Genomic DNA, 20,828 nt, shown 5'->3' on the forward strand with positions numbered 1-20,828 from the left:
AGATAGTAGTATAGGACCATTAGCTAATCTTAGATTAGGTGACCGTCCTATATTAAGACTCCCAGACTTGTGTTGTGATGTAAAAGAAGAAAAAAAAAAAATCATTCGATTATTATGATACATTTCAAAGAACCTCTGCAGCAGCCCTGGGAGAGGACTGTAGCACCTGGGTAAGGGAGTCATTGCTTCGGACTGTAACAGTGCTGGAGACTCACTGCCATGTCCCACGTGAACCGCAGACTGACAGGTGACAATTAATGACATTTCTCTAAAAAGTTATGCTTTGTTGGTAATTATGAACCAGCAGACGGGTACTGAGAGTGTTGACCATGTGATAAACGTGTGATGATGATCAGGTGTGAGGCGGAGAAGGAGGCGGGAAGCCAGTACCTCACCAGTGGTAGCGATGATGATCAACACCAACATCACCACCTTGCCAACACCTCCGACCTCAGCCACGACAGTAAGCAACACCACCCTTGCCACTTGTGTGTTCAGTACGACGGTCTGTGTGTGTGTGTGTGTGTGTGGTTTTGTGCCTGCATAGTCACTTAGTTTTGATGATGTTACATTCTTGTGACTGTGTGATTAGGATTTTATGATAGGATATTCGTCTGATATTTCTATTTGTGATTACTATTCGTGTGTTAAGGGGAGAGAGTTTTATCCTCGTGTTGCCCAGTCACCTAATCTTGTATAATGTATCGTGTCTTTACTCCTGTGTACATAGACAAACCATAGCCTAAGCCAGATACTGTTTGGTCACTGTCTTTTGATGACTGTGATTGTGGCTACGCTGCTATAAATGTCCGGCAACGTTATTGGGTTCTGTGATGACGTTGGTTTGATTAGTATAGTTTACATTACAACTGTCTGGTGACCTCACTACGTTGCTTTAACTCTTGAGGTCGCATTGTTGTGAACGTGTGATCAACTTTCTGTACAGCTTTGATGATCAACATACTCTGTTGGCCATCACTCTCAATATACACAATGATGAATATGAACCCTCAGCCAGTCAGTAACAATGACCAGACACGATCTGGTATTTTATAAAAACAAATCTCACATACACGATCGGCGTTTGATTCCCTCCATGTTAATGTATCTGAAACAGTTGACAGTGTCGTGATTGTATGTGGATGATGAATGTTTGGTGATGGTGCGGGTAGTCAACCCAAAGGCTTGATCCACTTTACAGGTGTCATGTTATGTGAACATTGGAACAGTAGCCAAATTTGTTCATGGTATAATTTTGATGTCAATCGCTATATACCGTAAAGAGGAAAATGCAATAACTGTTTTGATAGTCTGCTGTTTCACACCAGGTATTCTTCTTATTGTCCCTAAATGAATTCTATGATGAAATAAGCAAATATTTTTGTCAAGGATCATTGATAAAGTAAGGTAATACAGGTGATATTTCAGTGATTGAATATAGCATCAGCCTACTATATAAAAACTCATAAAGAATTTCTTAGATGAAGAAATTGATGATCCATGTCTTTTTTTTTTTCTAATAGGTACGCCAGAAGGAGAGGCTACCGACTCCTGTGATCTGCCTAGCCAGAAGGAGTGTCTCTTGCCGTACCACGACGAGACTCCATCTCAAATTATCTCTAGTGCCATCAGGCACACACATGCAATACCAAGCTTTGACAAGAAGAATAGAGAGATGACAGAGGATTCAGAGAGCTACTTCCTTGGCCCTATCAGCAACTGGCTTGCTAAACGGCACACTACAGGCATCCCTCACGTCTACACCAACTGTGTCTCTGTTGACCTACCTCACACACTGGCTCCTCCCTCTCGCACTTCAAGGCCACCCCATCATCCCGGGAAACTGACCATGGCCGATGAGGGAGACGTACCATCTTACCCTGAAGCCTCGAAGGCTGTCGCTTCTCCTGCCTCCTCCAATAGTGCATCACTCTGTCCACCTTTTGCGGTCGTTATATCCGGTGAACCATTACTCAGTAGATGTAGAGGAGCATTTACTGTGTCCAGTGTGCAGCTGACAACACCAGCTGCATTTTCGGGTGCAGGTATCCCTTATGGTGGCGAGTCCCTCACCCTGCCTCAGCGTCACACTGCTGCCGTGCCCTTCAAACCTGCCAGCGCTCCGAACACTCCGTCAGGCGCGCCCGTCCAAGCTTCTCTCACCTTCCGCTCCTCGTGTGAAAGACATGAACAGTCAGCAGGTCTCCTGGGTTGCTCCCATGACCACTTCATCATGACTGGAATCCCAAGTGACCCGGACACCAGAACGCTCGCACGAACCAAAGGATCTGTATCTCTAGCAGCGATCGCACCACTTGCCTGGAAAGCTTTGCCGGAATCACGCGTTTCTTCAAAGCCGCTTGCACCATTCAGCAACGCGCTGCCGCCTGCCACCACCACCACCACACCTCTTCCAAACTCCCTCAGCACAGCAGCTTCAGCAGCCACCAGAGCACCGCCTTTTTCATCCCTTCCGTCGAAGATGTCAGTCTTCAGTGCTACAAGTGACCTTTCCTCTGGCCGCCGCCACCGCCACGCCCCCATCGGGACTACGGAGGGCGTGGAGCTGATGTGACGCAGGCCAGCAGCATCATCTCTCACGCTCCGGGTGTAGAGATGATTCAAGTTTATCTCGCTGTCGTGAACACTTTTATAAACGTTTCTGAGTCCCATTGTTTGATACTGTTGGTCGCGCAAAAGATTAAAAATCCGCCTGATGAAAGACTCTATATGATAGTATATGGACAGCACAGATCACGTCAAAAATGAAATACATTTGTATCGTTTTAAATCTATAAGGAAATATTACTTCATATATGGTTCGGACATTTGTTTCTATCACTGCGGAATCACAGTTCCGTCCTTTGTGGTTAAAGACATCGAACATGTAACTTCGTTTCGTGTGTTTAGTCGCCACAAGTGAGTGTGGTATGGCCCGTGTGGTGGGCGCCTGGCCACTAGTGGACCAGGAACCCCAGCCCACCACTGGCGGCTGGATGGGATTAATAACTCGAAGCTGACGAGGTCACGAAGTTCCGAAGACTGCGGTTCCCTCGGGAGATAATAGCAATCTTTGGATATTCATGAGAGATGACCACTACTGAAGATTTATAGTGTAAGATAAGGTGTATTAGTCCAGTCAGTAGTCTGTGAGTTCTCGCACACACACATACACACATTTTTGTATTTTTTTACTAGTTTTCGTAAAGGCTAAATCCTTTTTTTTCCACTTTGATCGCGATAGCTGTGGAATGATTCATAAGGTAGTTATGTTGTAGCGTTATGTGTCTTCATAACTGTTCATATGCTGTAAGCTGAATGTACAAAGACTTGAAATCCTGATGATATAAAGAAACCCGCACAAACACATCCATTATGATAATGGGACGAAGAAATGCTCGTTTTGTAAAGTATTTTTGTGAGTTACTTGTTTTTCTTGTGTCATAATCTGACATGTTCTTTCTGACATTTCATGTGTGATATAAAGATACTTTTGCGTGACATGTGCGACAGACCATTGGTGAGTGATGGCCTGGATTTATCTGTGTGTTATCTGCTGCTATCTCAAGACTTCCAGGTCTCGAGCGTGCCGGTTGGCAGGATGATCACGGACCAGCCAGATGAGTGGAATAGATTTCTGTCACTAAGATAAAAAAAAAGAATACATGAACGATTGAAAAATTCTGACTGAAAGGGGAATACTGGATCAAGAATTAAGTTCCAAGTGTTTCAAAAATTCTGATTGAAAGGGGAAATACTGGATCAAGAATTAAGTTCCTAGTGTTTCAAAAGATTCTAACAAAACACGTTATGTTCAATTTTTCACCATGACGTAAACTATGATTGATTAATAAAAAATCAGTGATCTGGAGCAAATAAAACCAAATCATGTATACGTTGTACTTACGACATTATAGACACAATCATCAGCTAAAGACAAGACCAGTATGTCCTGTTCAGTCACATGAGGTCCAGCTGATCTGACACATCCTGGATGTTAACAAACCAAATAATCGATTATGTTAAACTGTCAACCCGAGTATTATTCCCGTAACCGGGCGCGCTCAGAGAGAGAGAGAGAGAGAGAGAGAGAGAGAGAGAGAGAGAGAGAGAGAGAGAGAGAGGGGCCTGAATTTAAGGCATGTTCTGTTTACGCAAGTCGGATCGATGTCTTGCCGAAACTTATGGCATGTAATAAATCCTGCGGTGTACTCTCATCCCGATCTGCAGACGGAGGCGGTGTTTACTTGTCCCTGATCTGCTGAGAGATGAGTTGTAAACTAGTCCCTCATCTACAGACGGAGACTGGTCGAGAGGACCTCAACTTCGGCACAGACTGTATGTCGGACCAGCAAGTTTGCCATCATTATAGCAAGTTCTTTCAGTACCTGTTCCCGTGTTAGCAAGGTGGCGCCAGGAACGAACGAAGATAGGCCACAGTCGCTCACACCCATTCTTTTGCTGTCATGTGCAATTCACAAAAACCACAACCCCCTACCCACAGCCAGGCCCCACAGACCTTTCCGAGGTTCCCCGCCCCGAACGCTTCACATGCCCTGGTTCAGTCCATTGACAGCACGAGACCCCTGTATACCACATCGCTCCAAATCACTCTGTCCTGTGCAAGCCTTTCACCCTTCTACTTGTTCAGGCTCCCGATCACTCAAAATTTTTTGCACCCTATCCTTCCATCTCCAGTTTGGCCTCCCCCTTCTCGTTGTTTCCTCTACTTCTGACACATATACCATCTTTGTCAACATCCACTCACTCGTTTTCTTCGTATGTCCAAACCACTTCAGCTCTCTCACCCACACTTTTTCTTGCGACACTTTTATTAGTTACTCGATTAAGCCTTCTCATACCAAACATTTTTCTCAAACATATTTTCAGCACATCTGTCCTCCTAAGCACATCCTCATCCATAGCCCATGACCTTTCTTTCCACACGTTTCAGTGCATCTAGAACCTTGCATCCCTAACCCACCGCGTGACACGTTCCCTTCCATGGTTCCATTTACTGCAAAGTCCACTCCCAGGTATCTAAAACACTTCACTATCTCTAAATTTTCTACATCCAAACTCGCGAACGGACTAGCCTGTCCCTCTACCCAGCTAAATATGATAATCTTGTTTTATTCATATTTACTGTAAACTTCCTCCTTTCACACGTTCTTACAAGCGTAGTTAACGTCTGCAGTTTCTCACCTAAATTTTCCACCAGTGCTCTGTCATAAGCAAACAATAAGTGACACTTCCCTAGGCCCCTTCATCCCCAACAGACTCGTTCATTTACCTCCCTCAACACCCTATCCATAAACAAACAGCACATGGTGACATCACACACCCCTGTCCCAGACCAATTTTACTTGAAACCATTCACTTTCCTCTCTTCTTACGTATACACGCCTGACACCCTTTATGAAAATAATTCACTGCTTTTAGCAGCTTTCCCCCAACACCAAATGCTCTCAAGACCTTCCACAGAGCATCTCTATCTACCTCATCATATGCCTTCTCCAGATCCATTAATGCCACATACAAATCCTTCTGTTTCTCTATGTATTTTCCACATATTCATTAAAGCAAATATCTGATCCACACATCCTCTATCGCTTCTAAAACCACACTGTTCTTCCCCAGTCTGATGCTTTGTAAATTCCTTCTCTCAATTGCTACTCTCCCATGAAACTTACCCTCACCCACTCCCCAAGCTTCGTTAAGTCGTACCTTTTATCATTCTACACTCGATGTCTTCTGGTACTTCTTCACACAAGTTTCGTTTCCAAGCTCACCAACTTTCACCACACTCTTCACACCTATAACTTCCTCTTTTCCGAAGACTTCTACCAATCTTCACCCTTGTCTCCATAAGGTAATGAACGACATCCTACCAGCTGCCCTTCTCAGCACATTCACATCCAAGAGTCTTTTTTTTTTTTCCGTGTCAGTCACCTAGCATGTAATTCAGTATTGCTCTCTTACTAACTCTTCTACCCACATACGTTTACTTGTGTATATACACGTCATTCATTTTAAACCAGGTGTTCCCAATCACCAGCCCTTTTTCAGCACACAACTCCACACGCTGTTCCCCCTAACTATATCCTTAACTGCCACATTACTCGTTTTTGCGTTTGAATTATCCATCACCAATATCTGGTCTCTTGCAGCAGAACTGCTGACACTCACTCAGCTGCTCCCAAAACACTTGCCTTTTATGATCTTTCTACTCATGGCCAGGTGCATAAGCACTAATATAATCACTCATCTCTCGCAATTCCTTTTCATTTTTGCCCACACCAGTCTGGAGCTCTTTCATTGCACTATTTCACACACCCCCACATCTCCTGCTTCAGTACTAGTTCTCCTCCTTCCTTAGCCCTCGAACCAATCCCTGACTGTACTCTTAAAACATTCGCAAACCATTCTTTCTCCATCCCTTTGAGCTTTGTTTCACTCAGTGACAGAACGTTCAGGTTCCTTCCCTTAAAAATACTACCTATCTCTCCATTCCTCTCTCATCTTCGTGACATCCGCACACATTCAAGTACTCAAGTCTGAGCCTTTGAAGAGGATAATCACCTCCTGTTTGACTCCTGTTCCAACAACATTTAGATATCTTAATACAAGAATAGGGGGGTTCCCCCCCCCCCCTGGTAGGGACGTTTTGGAATCTTAGTCGCGAAGCATCCGACTGACGAGAGCAAAAGTTGAGTATAAAAAGTGCGAACCTGATGGGTTGAACACGTAAGGCCTCCTGACCTGCTTTCCTGATCGTCAGTGCCGTAATGAGAGACGTGTAGTCTGCGAGCAGACTCGCTGACGAGATCATTTTTTTTCCCTCTTTTTTTTGCACTGATTAAAGCCTCATTATAATAGACACTTATCACTTTCCTGGCGAAGTTCTTTCTCTCCTTGGTAGGAATGCGGGGTAGCTGACTAGACCGGTGATATGTCAGAGCCAAGGCCTTATGATGTATATGTAATTTATATGATGTACTGACGGCTGTGTGTGTGTGTGTGGCTGGTTGCTCCCCCTCTCCTTGCCTGTAACGAGAGTGTCCACCCGCCCATCTCCCCAGGTTCAGACATTATTGTTTCTGTAGTAGTTATTGACTTACTGTCTCCATCATCATCACCGCCTCCTCCTCCTCCTCCACTCGAAGCTACGAAAGCGTAAGCCTCATTTACTCTATGATGACATTGGATCACACCTTCGCTCGGAAAGATGTTGCCAGTCCTATTAGTGTGCCACAAAAGGCGACTTAACCATTCATCAAACAGTATATCTTATTTTGCTGTTGCAAATGTACAGTAACATGAATTTTGAGAATTGAAAGGAAACTAAGACTGTGTTTTCAAGATTGAAAAAAAAAATTCATGGTCCATCAAAGACATTCTTCATTCATCTAGAGTGAATTCCTGTCCCCCATCACTCAAACTTGCAGTTAATGAGCTTAAGAACATGATATAAATAACGAGATCACGTCATAGTAATGTTTCAGGCTCTAATTTTTGTTTCATAATTTAGAAACTCATTAATGATACCCCACAGGATACATCCCGAGTTAGGTGACGAGATAATCCTCGAGTTAGCTGGGGTATTAGGATCCCTTCCTCTCTTTAGCAGCAGAGTCACACAAAGTGTGGTGATAGGTAATTATATATACACTATTTGTTAAAGACCAATGCAAATTTACCGCTAGCTTTGTTTATCAACTTTTCTCACCACATGTTTTGCTTCATCAGATGAAGAATGAATTAAATGTCCCATATTCATTTTCACTTTCTTGAAACAGACTAAGACGTTTTAGGCACACGAGCATTGCCCATCTTCAGTCATATTGATTATGGGTAATACAACACAATACATCATTTATAATTAGCATGACTGAAGATGGACAGTGTTCGTGTGCCCGAAACGTCTCGTCTATTTCAAGAACAAAGTGAAAATGAATATAAGACATTCAATTCACACTTTATCTGAGGAAGCAAAACATGTGGCGAGAAAATGGAAAAACCATCAAAAAGCTCGCGACTGGTAAATATGCACTGGCTCTTCAACAAACTGTGTATTGAAGAAACTATTCTGCCTGTGTGTAGTTATCTCTAAGAACATCCAGTCAGCATCATTAGGAACTACTCACGGTAACACTATCAGAAGAGCAATAAGCAATCGGTAGATTCTGTGCAATAGAAGCCAGTTAATTCGTTACGTTATATTATGATCGCATCACAACACCAGTAAGATGAATAAGCTAACCAGTGATCAGATTATAAAGTCTGGCGAAAATATAAGAGATCCAAGCCAACCATCAAGACCTCATGTTGTGAGGCTGTGGCAATAGAGCGAGCTAACGAGGGAGGGGAGGAGGTGGTAATGATATGGGTCCAGGAATGCACTGGAGATGATCCTGATCCCACCCGTGCCGCCCATACATCCTGTGTGTGGGAGGTGGTGGTGGTAATGGGTCCAACAAGAGTGTACGGGAGATGAACCAGCTCCCTACCGTCCTTCTCATACATTCTGCACGTGTCATTTTTTTTGTACTGCTGTGCCCAGTCTTTGTGCTATTTATCTTTATAATAAATGTGTGTTCTTTTATACTAAAGACAAGTGTTTATCAGTGCCCTCTCACGAGATAACATATACGAATTTTGTATCACTGCTGCTGGTAATAATCATTATACTATTAACTCTATGTACATTATATTATCGTTACGTCATTTTCCATTCCCCTAAAACCTTCCTCTCATCTTACCCACCTCTCCCTGCCTCCCATGTCCCCTCTCCCCACGATTCATAAACTCCTCTCTGCAACATCTGCTTGTTCAAAAGGCTCGCCCTTCTGCTGCTCCGCTGTTCGAACTAGAAATGTGTCGGAGTCACATTTGGCCGGAAGCGGGAAAGAACTTTAGCCTGCGAGAGTACAGTAAGTTGTAGGTTCTTAACAGCACATTATGGATGACCAGCTAGGCCAGCACTCGACTTTCCTTCCTCTTAAAGAAACGTGTCAGTATCAGATCGAGAATGGAAGCCTTCATCGAATCATAGGATCAGAATGAGATATTATAGGATCATCTTAAGGATTTATAGGATCAGCATGGTAAATGATAGGATCAACTTGAATTATAGGACCACCATGGCAAGTTATAGAATAAGCATGAGATATTATAGAATCGACATATAGAGAGTTATAAGATCAGCATGTGAAGTTATGTGACCGGAATGGGATTAGCATGGGATTAATATTATAGGATAAACATGGAAAGTTATAGGATCAGTGTGGAAAATAACAATTAGAATAAGAAATTATAGAATCAGCATTGAGGATCATAGGATGACTAGGTTATCTACTTGGATTACAGTATATTTGGGATATAAGAAACTGGTCATAGTGGAAGAGCAGAAGGTACTGAGTGTAAATGGCAGAGGGAACTTATGCAGAGCACATGATAAGATAGGAGAAGAATCAATTACAGAATGAGGTAGAGGGACCTGAAGAAATGGCGTGATGTGAATCTCTAGATACGAGAGAAAACCTGGAACAAAGATAGATATCCCTGGCCAGTGAATGGGTTATGTGTTTGTACCATTATATGAAGGAAGAGATCAGACATATAGACTCGTTATGCTAAAGCAACATGTGGTGAAGAGAGCGAGAAATCTTCGTCTCTGACGTATGAATGAGACATGATAAACAAATATCAGAAAAGTGGATAGAATATTGGAGAGACTTCTAATAGGATAGTACCTGGTAGTAAAGTGTACTAGTCTGTACATCAAGGGGAAACAAGCGGAGGAAAACTGGGAGTGCCATAGTGTGTGGTAGTAAATCGTGAGTACACAGTGTTGAACGGGAGTATATTAGTATTACTTCACATACCAGGTGCGGCTTACTTCCTCAGGGGTCGGTAATACTATATCGTAAGAATACTATATGAGCTATGACGAAATATAAGGCGGGACGAACGTATTAGTTTATATAATACAAGGTGATGTGCTGGCCATGCGAGGAAAATGGGGAAAATATAATAAACGAAAAATCAGTAAAATGACTCAAAAACTGATATGAAAAGACAGGTAAGGAGTGTGTTTAAGTGGAGTGTATAAGGCTCTTCGAAAACCTCTGCATGTCTAAGGAGCTTTCTTTCATTTTTACCAAGGGTACGTTCCTCAAAAACTGAAGATCATAGATCAAATATTCGATGGAGGTTGACAATGGATAGGGAGCCATTTCCTCTCGTTGGTTCGCACACAAAGCACTTAAGTCTTTTCCTTTTAATTTTCTTTTACTTCTATGATTACCAATATCGTTAGGTTATATACAAAAGGAACAAATAATCGTTAGGTTATATACAAAAGGAACAAATAGATTATTTTTACGTGCAAAAGGTTAGCCTATCAAATTGTCATCGTTATCCCTTAATACAGCTAGAGCACCAATACTGTGTGATAGAAAACGATAATTTTGTTCTGGCGGGACTCATGAATATTTTCGCTGTTGGGGATAAGGCAGTGAAGAACAAGAAAAAGCAGAAAAATAGGAATAAAAGTAGTAAATGAATAAACGAATAATAATAATATGAAGATGAAAAAGAAGATGAGGAGGAAGAGGAAGAAGAAGTGGAGAGGGAAAGACAAGAGGAAGAGGGTATAGTGAAAATGTCAGTATTGTGAAGCGAGGACATAGTGAAGGTGGCATTTGAACTAACCCGTGAGGGTGTAGCGAACATAGGTTTGATGGCGTCTGCTACTGTAGTAAACATGATGGCGAGTGATAGCACGGAGGGAGACATGTTACATTCGTAAACCTACACTCTAGCTTGCTCATATCAAGATATGTGATAAGGATGGTAGTAAATGGCTGTCCCGGTCTGCGAAATCCGAGGAATTTGAGTCGTGATGAAAAGAGGGAGCAAAATTTCCAAAGGTACGAATGGGCTCTGTCATAGGAATCATCAACGGATATAGACTATGATTACTATCGAAACATAAGAAGAATGTCCTTTGGGTGCACATAAGTCAGTACTGAGATTTTTCAGTGAATGAGGTGAGACACTATGTGTACCACCATATGGTAAGGAAACACCTTACGTGTACTTGTCAGTTGGTTAGGAGACACACTACGTGTACTAACAATTGATGGGGAGAAACAGTATGTTTATTGCCACTTGGTGAGGACGCACTTTATGTGTACCACACACCAGTTTACTGCCGCTTGGTGAGGAGACACACTGTGTGCACTGCCTCGATGTGGAGAATGCCGCTTGGTAAGGAGACACGCTATGTTTACTACCACTTGGCACGGCAACATACTATGTTCAATGCCACTTGTTGAGGAAACACACTATGTGTTGTGCCACCTGGCAAGGAGATACACTACCTGTACTACCACATGGTGAGGAGACACACCATGAGTACTGGAACTTGGTGTAAGGAGACACCATGTGTACTGACACGTGGTGTGGAGACACACTATTTTTACTACCACTTAATGTGGAGACACACTAGGCGTAGTGCCACTTGGTGTGGAGACACTATGTGTAGTTCCACTTTGTATGAGGAGACACTATCTCTACTGCCACTTGGTGAGGAGACACACTATGTGTACTGCCACTTAGTGTGAGTAGACACAATATAGGTACTGTAATTTGGTGTATAGACTCTATCTGTGTACTACCACTTGGTGTGCGAGGACACACTATCTATTCTTCCAGTTCGTATGAGGATACATTATGTATAGTGCCACTTGGTGAGGAGACACACTATGTGTACTACCACATGGTGTGAAGACACTATGTGTACTGCCACTTGGCGTAGAGACACTGTGTGTACTACTACACGTTTCGAGGACACACACACTATATGCACTTCCATTTGGGGTGGAAACACACTATGTGTACCGTCTCTAAGTGCGAGTAGACTGAAATAGAAAATGTATAGAGATGCTGTAAAGAATGAGGTATCTCCCAAGAGCATCTTCCCATGGAAAGATAGTTCACATCTTTTTTTTTCTCTCTCTCTTTTACGTAGCCTTTGTGTTGACTCAGCAATGTAGGTGTGAACCAGCCTCCGAGCTCAGCTCACATCCACGTAGACTCCTGGCCACGACTTTGGCATCTAGTGTCTTGTCCCGCCTACTCTGCCTCTGCTCCTCCAGGGTGGTGGTCGTCACCTTTCCTGGGATGCCTCTCCCACGCCACGTCCCAGCAGGAGCTGACCTACTTACCTACCTACCTCTGACTGAGATGGTAGACAGCAGATGGTTGGCAGCCACCGACGAGGGAGGCATACAAATGGCTCTACTTGCTTGGTCATCAGGAAGGCTAGTGATGTCCATGAGCTGAGCCAGCACTTTCAGAGGCTAGCAAGTTTCACTCGCATGGCCTTGGTAGCCGTGTTATCTTCCTCCGTCACCCACGTGTGGGCAGCTGCCTTTCAGACCATAAACATACAGTTTCTCCTCCTCCAAAATTAACACTCGACAACACGCGCTCACGACTCGTTTTTCGTACCTCTACATTTTTTTTTTTCCTGCAGTGAGCGCAACGCACTATCCCTTCCTTTCGACAGAATCTTGTTAATATATTAGTACTTCTCTCTCTCTCTCTCTCTCTCTCTCTCTCTCTCTCTCTCTCTCTCTCTCTCTCTCTCTCTCTCCCTCTCTCTCTCTTAGAGCAAAGTATAAGGATTTCATTTGCAAGTTTAAAGAGAACCTTAGAAGTTAGTTATAGCAGAATTACCACACAGCCATGACATAAATTCCTGCATCCTCAGTAGAGTGCTGAGGATAAATAGCACATAGGACTACATAGGACTTGATGGTCCCTGACTAGATTATGAAATAGAGTTAAATCTAGTAGTAAAACCAAGATGGCAAGTCAGAAGGACTCTCCCGACTCACCTCTCCCTCCGGCTCAACTGCCAGCAAGAAAAAAAACACGACCACCTCCATAAAGAACTGTGGGAAGATGCTGGCATGAAAATTCTATAGGAAAGTATGGATTGGAAAAAGTCCCTTGACAGTTTAATGACATCTGTTCCGCAACTGAATTTGTAAAGAAAAGGAGTTAATGAGATTATGTTGTCCATACTGATTATGAGATGTTGGTGAAGTATTTGACTAACCTCGGCTTTAAGATAACGATTATCTCTGTAGGGAGGAGGAAAATGGATTCTGAATCGATTTATAAGATCGTTCTAACTGTAATAGACGCCTCTTTACCAGTGATAACCTCCAGTGAATGAAATTAGAAAACACATCCTCTGGGCTCATTTTTTTCTTCTTTTTTCGATAGAGTCAGATTACTTGTGTACTTAAAACATGCAAAAATCAAGAGAAGGATTCAAGATGATACAGAATATGGAAGGATGGGTTGACGAGAAGTTACAAATCAGATGCAAGTAAAGAAAAAAAAAAAAAAACGAGGAAGGTAGAGGACCCGGCAGAGTGAGGCAGCCCTTGGTCAGGTCCTGGGGAGTAGAGGTTACTCCGCAGGTAGAGAGGCAGGGATTCCACAAGTTAGTGGGAGAACATGATGGGAGAGGTCAGCTAGTTCAGGTTGGGTATGAGGCAGGTAGGAGAAAAGGCAGGATGACAGAGCCTGAAATTACTTCCCAAGCAGAAGCAGAAACTAGGTAAGTAGAGGCCAGGGCTGGACATATCATACGGTGGTCACTGACCAAGTACAAGTCGATGGGCTTGCTATTCCCACTGCCGCACACTCACATAAAAAGGAAATAAATACAAATACAATTGAATTCAAACAGCAACAGATCATTGGATCGTAAGGAGGCAACTTGTGAGTGTGGAAGAGAACAGAATCTCATGGATTAGCGAGGAAGGAGTAGAAAGACATTCAGATATTTCTAGAGGAAGACCTGTAAACTTTTCGTAGAACTGAGGAAGTGTAGATAATGTCAGTCGTGGACTGGAAGCAAAATATTCATCAAGACTCTGCTGCAACGCATCTATGATGCTACTTTCAATTACTCCTATACTAACAACGTTTCAAACACATATACTAGAAACGATAATCCAGCAAACTACACCTGGACAACTGATTTCTAAGATCCCCATCATCTGTTAATCAAGACTAGCTTAATGTACTCAAACACTTGGAGCATTATTTCAAAATGAATCATGTTGATACCATAAACCTTTACTAGGATGGTAGGGCTAGCGCATAGCGCTAACCGCACATCTTACTTTTTGATATGAGAGACAGATACAGACTAACAGCTAGATAGATGGGTTGATAGAATCACAATGTGTACTTCATTATTTCCCTCCACATGAGAGGTGGGCTGAGGTTATGGCAGTGATTCCCAGGCAGGAGGCGGGCTGGGTCAGACGAGGACAACACGGTGCCACGCATGAGAGCCAGTGCCACCAGCCCTCAACCCAACACCAACGCCGCCAACACACCTCCCACCGCTTCCCCCGCCTATATATAGAAAGTCATGTGTTTCCTGCCTGGCCCTCTCCCAGTGCCTGGCCCTCTCTCAGTGGCTGGTCTTCTCCCAGTGCCTGGTCCTCTCCCAGTGTCTGGTCCTCTCCCAGTGCTCGGCCCTCTTCCAGTGCCCTTCCCTCTTCCGGTGGCTGGCCCTCTCCCAGTGCCTGGCTCTCTCTTTCAGTACCTGGTTCTCTCCCAGTTCCTGGCTCTCTCACAGTGCCTGGCCCTCTCCTGAAACCTTCTTTCTCTCGATTTCTGACCCTCTCCCAGCGCCTAACCCTCTCCCAGTGCCTCCTCCAGTATATAGCAACCTCTTAGTGCCTGGCCTTCTCCCAGTGTTTCCTCCTCTCCCATTATCTTTCCTTCTCCCAGTGTTTCCTTCGCTCCCAGTGTCTAGTCCTCTAGTTTTTCTCCTCTCTCTGTGCCTGGCCCTCCATCTCCCAGTGGCTGCCTCTTTCCCAGTAGCTGGCCCTCCCCATTGTAAAAACCTCTCCCACTACCTCTACGTCTCCTAGCGCCTTTCTCTCCTCCAGCTTCCTCTAACTCCTCCAGCATCTCCAGCCTCAGCCAAACACAACAGGCGCACCCCTGCGTCTCAACTGTTCACGCTCACCTTGGCCCTGTACCCTCTCACCTTCCTAGTACCCCTTTGCCAACCCTACACTTGCCATACATACCCACCAATCGAAACTTATCCATTCCACTCAGGTGTATTGATCACTGTTGTGTGTCGAGAGTAATGAGGATATTCAATGTACATAAGAACCAGTATAATGTCTCTAAAAATGTGCTTTGTAGAACATGGTAACTCCTTTTGTAGAGATGGGATGTATGAGAATCAATAGATAAGAAGAAACGTATAAAGTACATTACTCCAGCTATCACTTCTACAAATTTTACTAATACCACTATCATTACTAACACTACTACTACTACTACTACTAGCACTACTCCTATAATCTCGATTAGATAAAGCGTTTACTGAAAACGAACTATGAATAAGACACGATGAATTGGTGGTTATAGCTCAACAGTCTCCTATTAGGTTGGAGCAGAAGATCCTCCATGCTCCCAGTTGGCTCCAGTGGTAGGTACACACCCAAGTCCCATGATAAACGCTAGACTCCGAGCCTGTGCCAAGAAAAATGGCCGATTCACGTAACAGCACCTGACGACCCAGCCCTCCCTGCGGGACGTGTATTTCCTGCTTCGTGAGAGAGATGATTGCGAGAGAAGCGTGTACTGGTCTGCTTGATGCCTTCGGCCTTGATAATCTACGAACTATCTTTTTGAAATCATACACACACACACACACACACACACACACAATATATATATTTTTTTTTTTTTTTTTATACTTTGTCGCTGTCTCCCGCGTTTGCGAGGTAGCGCAAGGAAACAGACGAAAGAAATGGCCCAACCCCCCCCCCCCCATACACATGTACATACACACGTCCACACACGCAAATATACATACCTACACAGCTCTCCATGGTTTACCCCAGACGCTTCACATGCCTTGCTTCAATCCACTGACAGCACGTCAACCCCTGTATACCACATGACTCCAATTCACTCTATTTCTTGCCCTCCTTTCACCCTCCTGCATGTTCAGGCCCCGATCACACAAAATCTTTTTCACTCCATCTTTCCACCTCCAATTTGGTCTCCCTCTTCTCCTCGTTCCCTCCACCTCCGACACATATATCCTCTTGGTCAATCTCTCCTCACTCATTCTCTCCATGTGCCCAAACCATTTCAAAACACCCTCTTCTGCTCTCTCAACCACGCTCTTTTTATTTCCACACATCTCTCTTACCCTTACGTTACTTACTCGATCAAACCACCTCACACCACACACTGTCCTCAAACATCTCATTTCCAGCACATCCATCCTCCTGCGCACATCTCTATCCATAGCCCACGCCTCGCAACCATACAACATTGTTGGAACCACTATTCCCTCAAACATACCCATTTTTGCTTTCCGAGATAATGTTCTCGACCTCCACACACCTTTCAAGGCTCCCAAAATTTTCGCCCCCTCCCCCACCCTATGATCCACTTCCGCTTCCATGGTTCCATCCGCTGACAGATCCACTCCCAGATATCTAAAACACTTCACTTCCTCCAGTTTTTCTCCATTCAAACTCACCTCCCAATTGACTTGACCCTCACCCCTACTGTACCTAATAACCTTGCTCTTATTCACATTTACTCTCAACTTTCTTCTTCCACACACTTTACCAAACTCAGTCACCAGCTTCTGCAGTTTCTCACATGAATCAGCCACCAGCGCTGTATCATCAGCGAACAATTCATCACTTCCCATATATATATATATCATCCCTGGGGATAGTGGAGAAAGAATACTTCCCACGTATGCGTGTCGTAGAAGGCGACTAAAAGGGGAGGGAGCGGAGGGCTGGAAATCCTCCCCTCTCGTTTTCAATTTTCCAAAAGAAGGAACAGAGAAGGGGGACAAGTGAGAATATTCCCTCTACGGCTCAGTCCTCTGTTCTTAACGCTACCTCGCTAGCGCAGGAAATGGCGAATATGTATGGAAATATATATATATATATATATATATATATATATGTATATATATATATATATATATATATATATATATATATATATATGGGAGAGAAAAACTGGGTATATTTGAAGGTAGAGTAGTCTCTACACTGTCATATGGATGCGAGACATGGGGTATAGATGGGGATGAACGGAGGAGGATGAATGTGTTGGAAATGAAAAGTTTAAGGACAATGTGTTGTGTGAGTTGGTTTGATCGAGTAAGAAATGAAAGGATAAGAGAAAGATGTGGTAATAAAAAGAGTGTGGTTGAGAGAACTGAGGCATTGCTGAAATGGTTTGGACATAAGGGGATGAGTGCGCAAGGTCAAAAGTGGAGGTAACAAGGAGAATGAGGAGACCAAATTGGAAATGGAACGATGGAGCGAAAAAGATTTTGAGCGGTCGGGGCCTGAACATGCAGGAGGGTGAAAGACGTGCACGGAACGGAGTAAAATGGAGAAATGTGATATACCAGAGTTGATTGTAGATTGCAAGATTTGTTTACAGAAGATTAAGTACGATGATTTTTAGTTAACAGGTCAAGGGATAATGAATTTAGTCAACGGATCAAGGGATGACTTTTAGTTAACAGATTAAACCAGGACTATTTTGTTGACATATTAAGGGCTGATGATCTTCAGTTAAGGGATAAAGTGATGATGACAGTTAATAGACTGAGGAATCAGTCTTCGTGAAGAGATTATGGGATGATGATTGTAGTTATATTAAGAGATGATGAGGTTTTAGTTGATGAATTAAGGTATGATAAAAGATTTTTAGTCAGCAGTCTAAGGTATTATGACATAGTTCACAGATTAAAGAATGATGATTTTCAGTTAACAGATTAAGGAATGATGACTTTTAATCAGTGTATTAAGGAATTATGGTTTTTAGTCAACATGTTAAGGATGATCATTTTCAGTTATCAGATTATGTGCTGGTTTTCAGGGAACAGATTAAAGAATGACGATTTCTAGTTAAAAGATTACTGGATGATGAATTATAGTCAGCAGATTAAGGAATGATGGCTTCTAGTTACGATGTCAAGGATGATGATTTTTAGGTTAACAGATTAAGCAATGATGAATCTTAGCTTATCGATAATTTCATCGAATTATCCAAGGAAAAGAAAGGTTTTCTAGGAAGCCATGAGAGTATCTTGGACGAGAGTATGTGTACGATATCAACTCCAGTGCTAAACATGAGAATGTGTGGAAGAGAATGAAGGAGTTAAGTCAGCTGGATACTATTCTCTACTCCTGTCCTCAGCCTTAATAATCGAGAAGCTCAGGTAAACACCCTTCTGTGGTAGCTGTAATCCTGCTTGCAAGTTCCTCATTAGTGTCAGCATATATATATATATATATATATATATATATATATATATATATATATATATATATATATATATATATATATATATGTGTGGAAGTCGAGAACATTATCTCGGAAAGAAAAAATGGGTATGTTTGAGGGAATAGTGGTTCCAACAATGCTGTATGGTTGCGAGGCGTGGGCTATGGATAGAGATGTGCGCAGGAGGATGGATGTGCTGGAAATGAGATGTTTGAGGACAATGTGTGGTGTGAGGTGGTTTGATCGAGTAAGTAACGTAAGGGTGAGAGAGATGTGTGGAAATAAAAAGAGCGTGGTTGAGAGAGCAGAAGAGGGTGTTTTGAAATGGTTTGGGCACATGGAGAGAATGAGTGAGGAGAGATTGACCAAGAGGATATATGTGTCGGAGGTGGAGGGAACGAGGAGAAGAGGGAGACCAAATTGGAGGTGGAAAGATGGAGTGAAAAAGATTTTGTGTGATCGGGGCCTGAACATGCAGGAGGGTGAAAGGAGGGCAAGGAATAGAGTGAATTGGAGTCATGTGGTATACAGGGGTTGACGTGCTGTCAGTGGATTGAGGCAGGGCATGTGAAGCGTCTGGGGTAAACCATGGAAAGCTGTGTAGGTATGTATATTTGTGTGTGTGGACGTGTGTATGTACATGTGTATGGGGGGGGGGGGGGTTGGGCCATTTCTTTCGTCTGTTTCCTTGCGCTACCTCGCAAACGCGGGAGACAGCGACAAAGTATAAAAAAAAAAAAAAAAAAAAAATATATTTTTTATTTTTTTTTTCATACTATTCGCCATTTCCCGCATTAGCGAGGTAGCGTTAAGAACAGAGGAATCGGCCTTTGAGGGAATATTCTCACCTGGCCCCCTTCTCTGTTCCTTTTTTTTGGGAAAAGAAAAAAAACGAGAGGGGAGGATTTCCAGCCCCCCGCTCCATCCCCTTTTAGTCGCCTTCTACGACACGCAGGGAATACGTGGGAAGTATTCTTTCTCCCCTATCCCCAGGGATTATATATATATATATATATATATATATATATATATATATATATATTCTTTTTTTTTATACTTTGTCGCTGTTTCCCGCGTCTGCGAGGTAGCGCAAGGAAACAGACGAAAGAAATGGCCCAACCCACCCCCCCCCAATACACATGTATATACATACGTCCACACACGCAAATATACATACCTACACAGCTTTCCATGGTTTACCCCAGACGCTTCACATGCCTTGATTCAATCCACTGACAGCACGTCAACCCCGGTATACCACATCGCTCCAATTCACTCTATTCCTTGCCCTCCTTTCACCCTCCTGCATGTTCAGGCCCCGATCACACAAAATCTTTTTCACTCCATCTTTCCACCTCCAATTTGGTCTCCCTCTTCTCCTTGCTCCCTCCACCTCCGACACATATATCCTCTTGGTCAATCTTTCCTCACTCATCCTCTCCATGTGCCCAAACCACTTCAAAACACCCTCTTCTGCTCTCTCAACCACGCTCTTTTTATTTCCACACATCTCTCTTACCCTTACGTTACTCACTCGATCAAACCACCTCACACCACACATTGTCCTCAAACATCTCATTTCCAGCACATCCATCCTCCTGCGCACAACTCTATCCATAGCCCACGCCTCGCAACCATACAACATTGTTGGAACCACTATTCCTTCAAACATACCCATTTTTGCTTTCCGAGATAATGTTCTCGACTTCCACACATTCTTCAAGGCCCCCAGAATTTTCGCCCCCCTCCCCCACCCTATGATCCACTTCCGCTTCCATGGTTCCATCCGCTGCCAGATCCACTCCCAGATATCTAAAACACTTCACTTCCTCCAGTTTTTCTCCATTCAAACTCACCTCCCAATTGACTTGACCCTCAACCCTACTGTACCTAATAACCTTGCTCTTATTCACATTTACTCTTAACTTTCTTCTTCCACACACTTTACCAAACTCAGTCACCAGCTTCTGCAGTTTCTCACATGAATCAGCCACCAGCGCTGTATCATCAGCGAACAACAACTGACTCACTTCCCAAGCTCTCTCATCCCCAACAGACTTCATACTTGCCCCTCTTTCCAAAACTCTTGCATTTACCTCCCTAACAACCCCATCCATAAACAAATTAAACAACCATGGAGACATCACACACCCCTGCCGCAAACCTACATTCACTGAGAACCAATCACTTTCCTCTCTTCCTACACGTACACATGCCTTACATCCTCGATAAAAACTTTTCACTGCTTCTAACAACTTTCCTCCCACACCATATATTCTTAATACCTTCCACAGAGCATCTCTATCAACTCTATCATATGCCTTCTCCAGATCCATAAATGCTACATACAAATCCATTTGCTTTTCTAAGTATTTCTCACATACATTCTTCAAAGCAAACACCTGATCCACACATCCTCTACCACTTCTGAA

The 20,828-nt window shown here is 43.3% G+C and overlaps 1 protein-coding gene across 1 annotated transcript in view; it reads left to right on the top strand.

The window, feature by feature from the left end:
• LOC139767255 (insulin receptor-related protein-like) overlaps positions 1 to 8,598 on the top strand; it is a 310,767-nt gene extending 302,169 nt beyond the window's left edge. Inside the window, exons 28-29 of the mRNA XM_071696417.1 lie at positions 357 to 463; positions 1,524 to 8,598. Of these exons, the coding sequence (XP_071552518.1) occupies positions 357 to 463; positions 1,524 to 2,575 (1,159 nt within the window). The 3' untranslated portion in view covers positions 2,576 to 8,598. The remainder of the gene's footprint in view (positions 1 to 356; positions 464 to 1,523) is intronic.
• Positions 8,599 to 20,828: the final 12,230 nt, after the last annotated feature.

Source organism: Panulirus ornatus, chromosome 4 (genome assembly GCF_036320965.1).
Source record: "Panulirus ornatus isolate Po-2019 chromosome 4, ASM3632096v1, whole genome shotgun sequence".
NCBI lineage: Eukaryota > Metazoa > Arthropoda > Malacostraca > Decapoda > Palinuridae > Panulirus > Panulirus ornatus.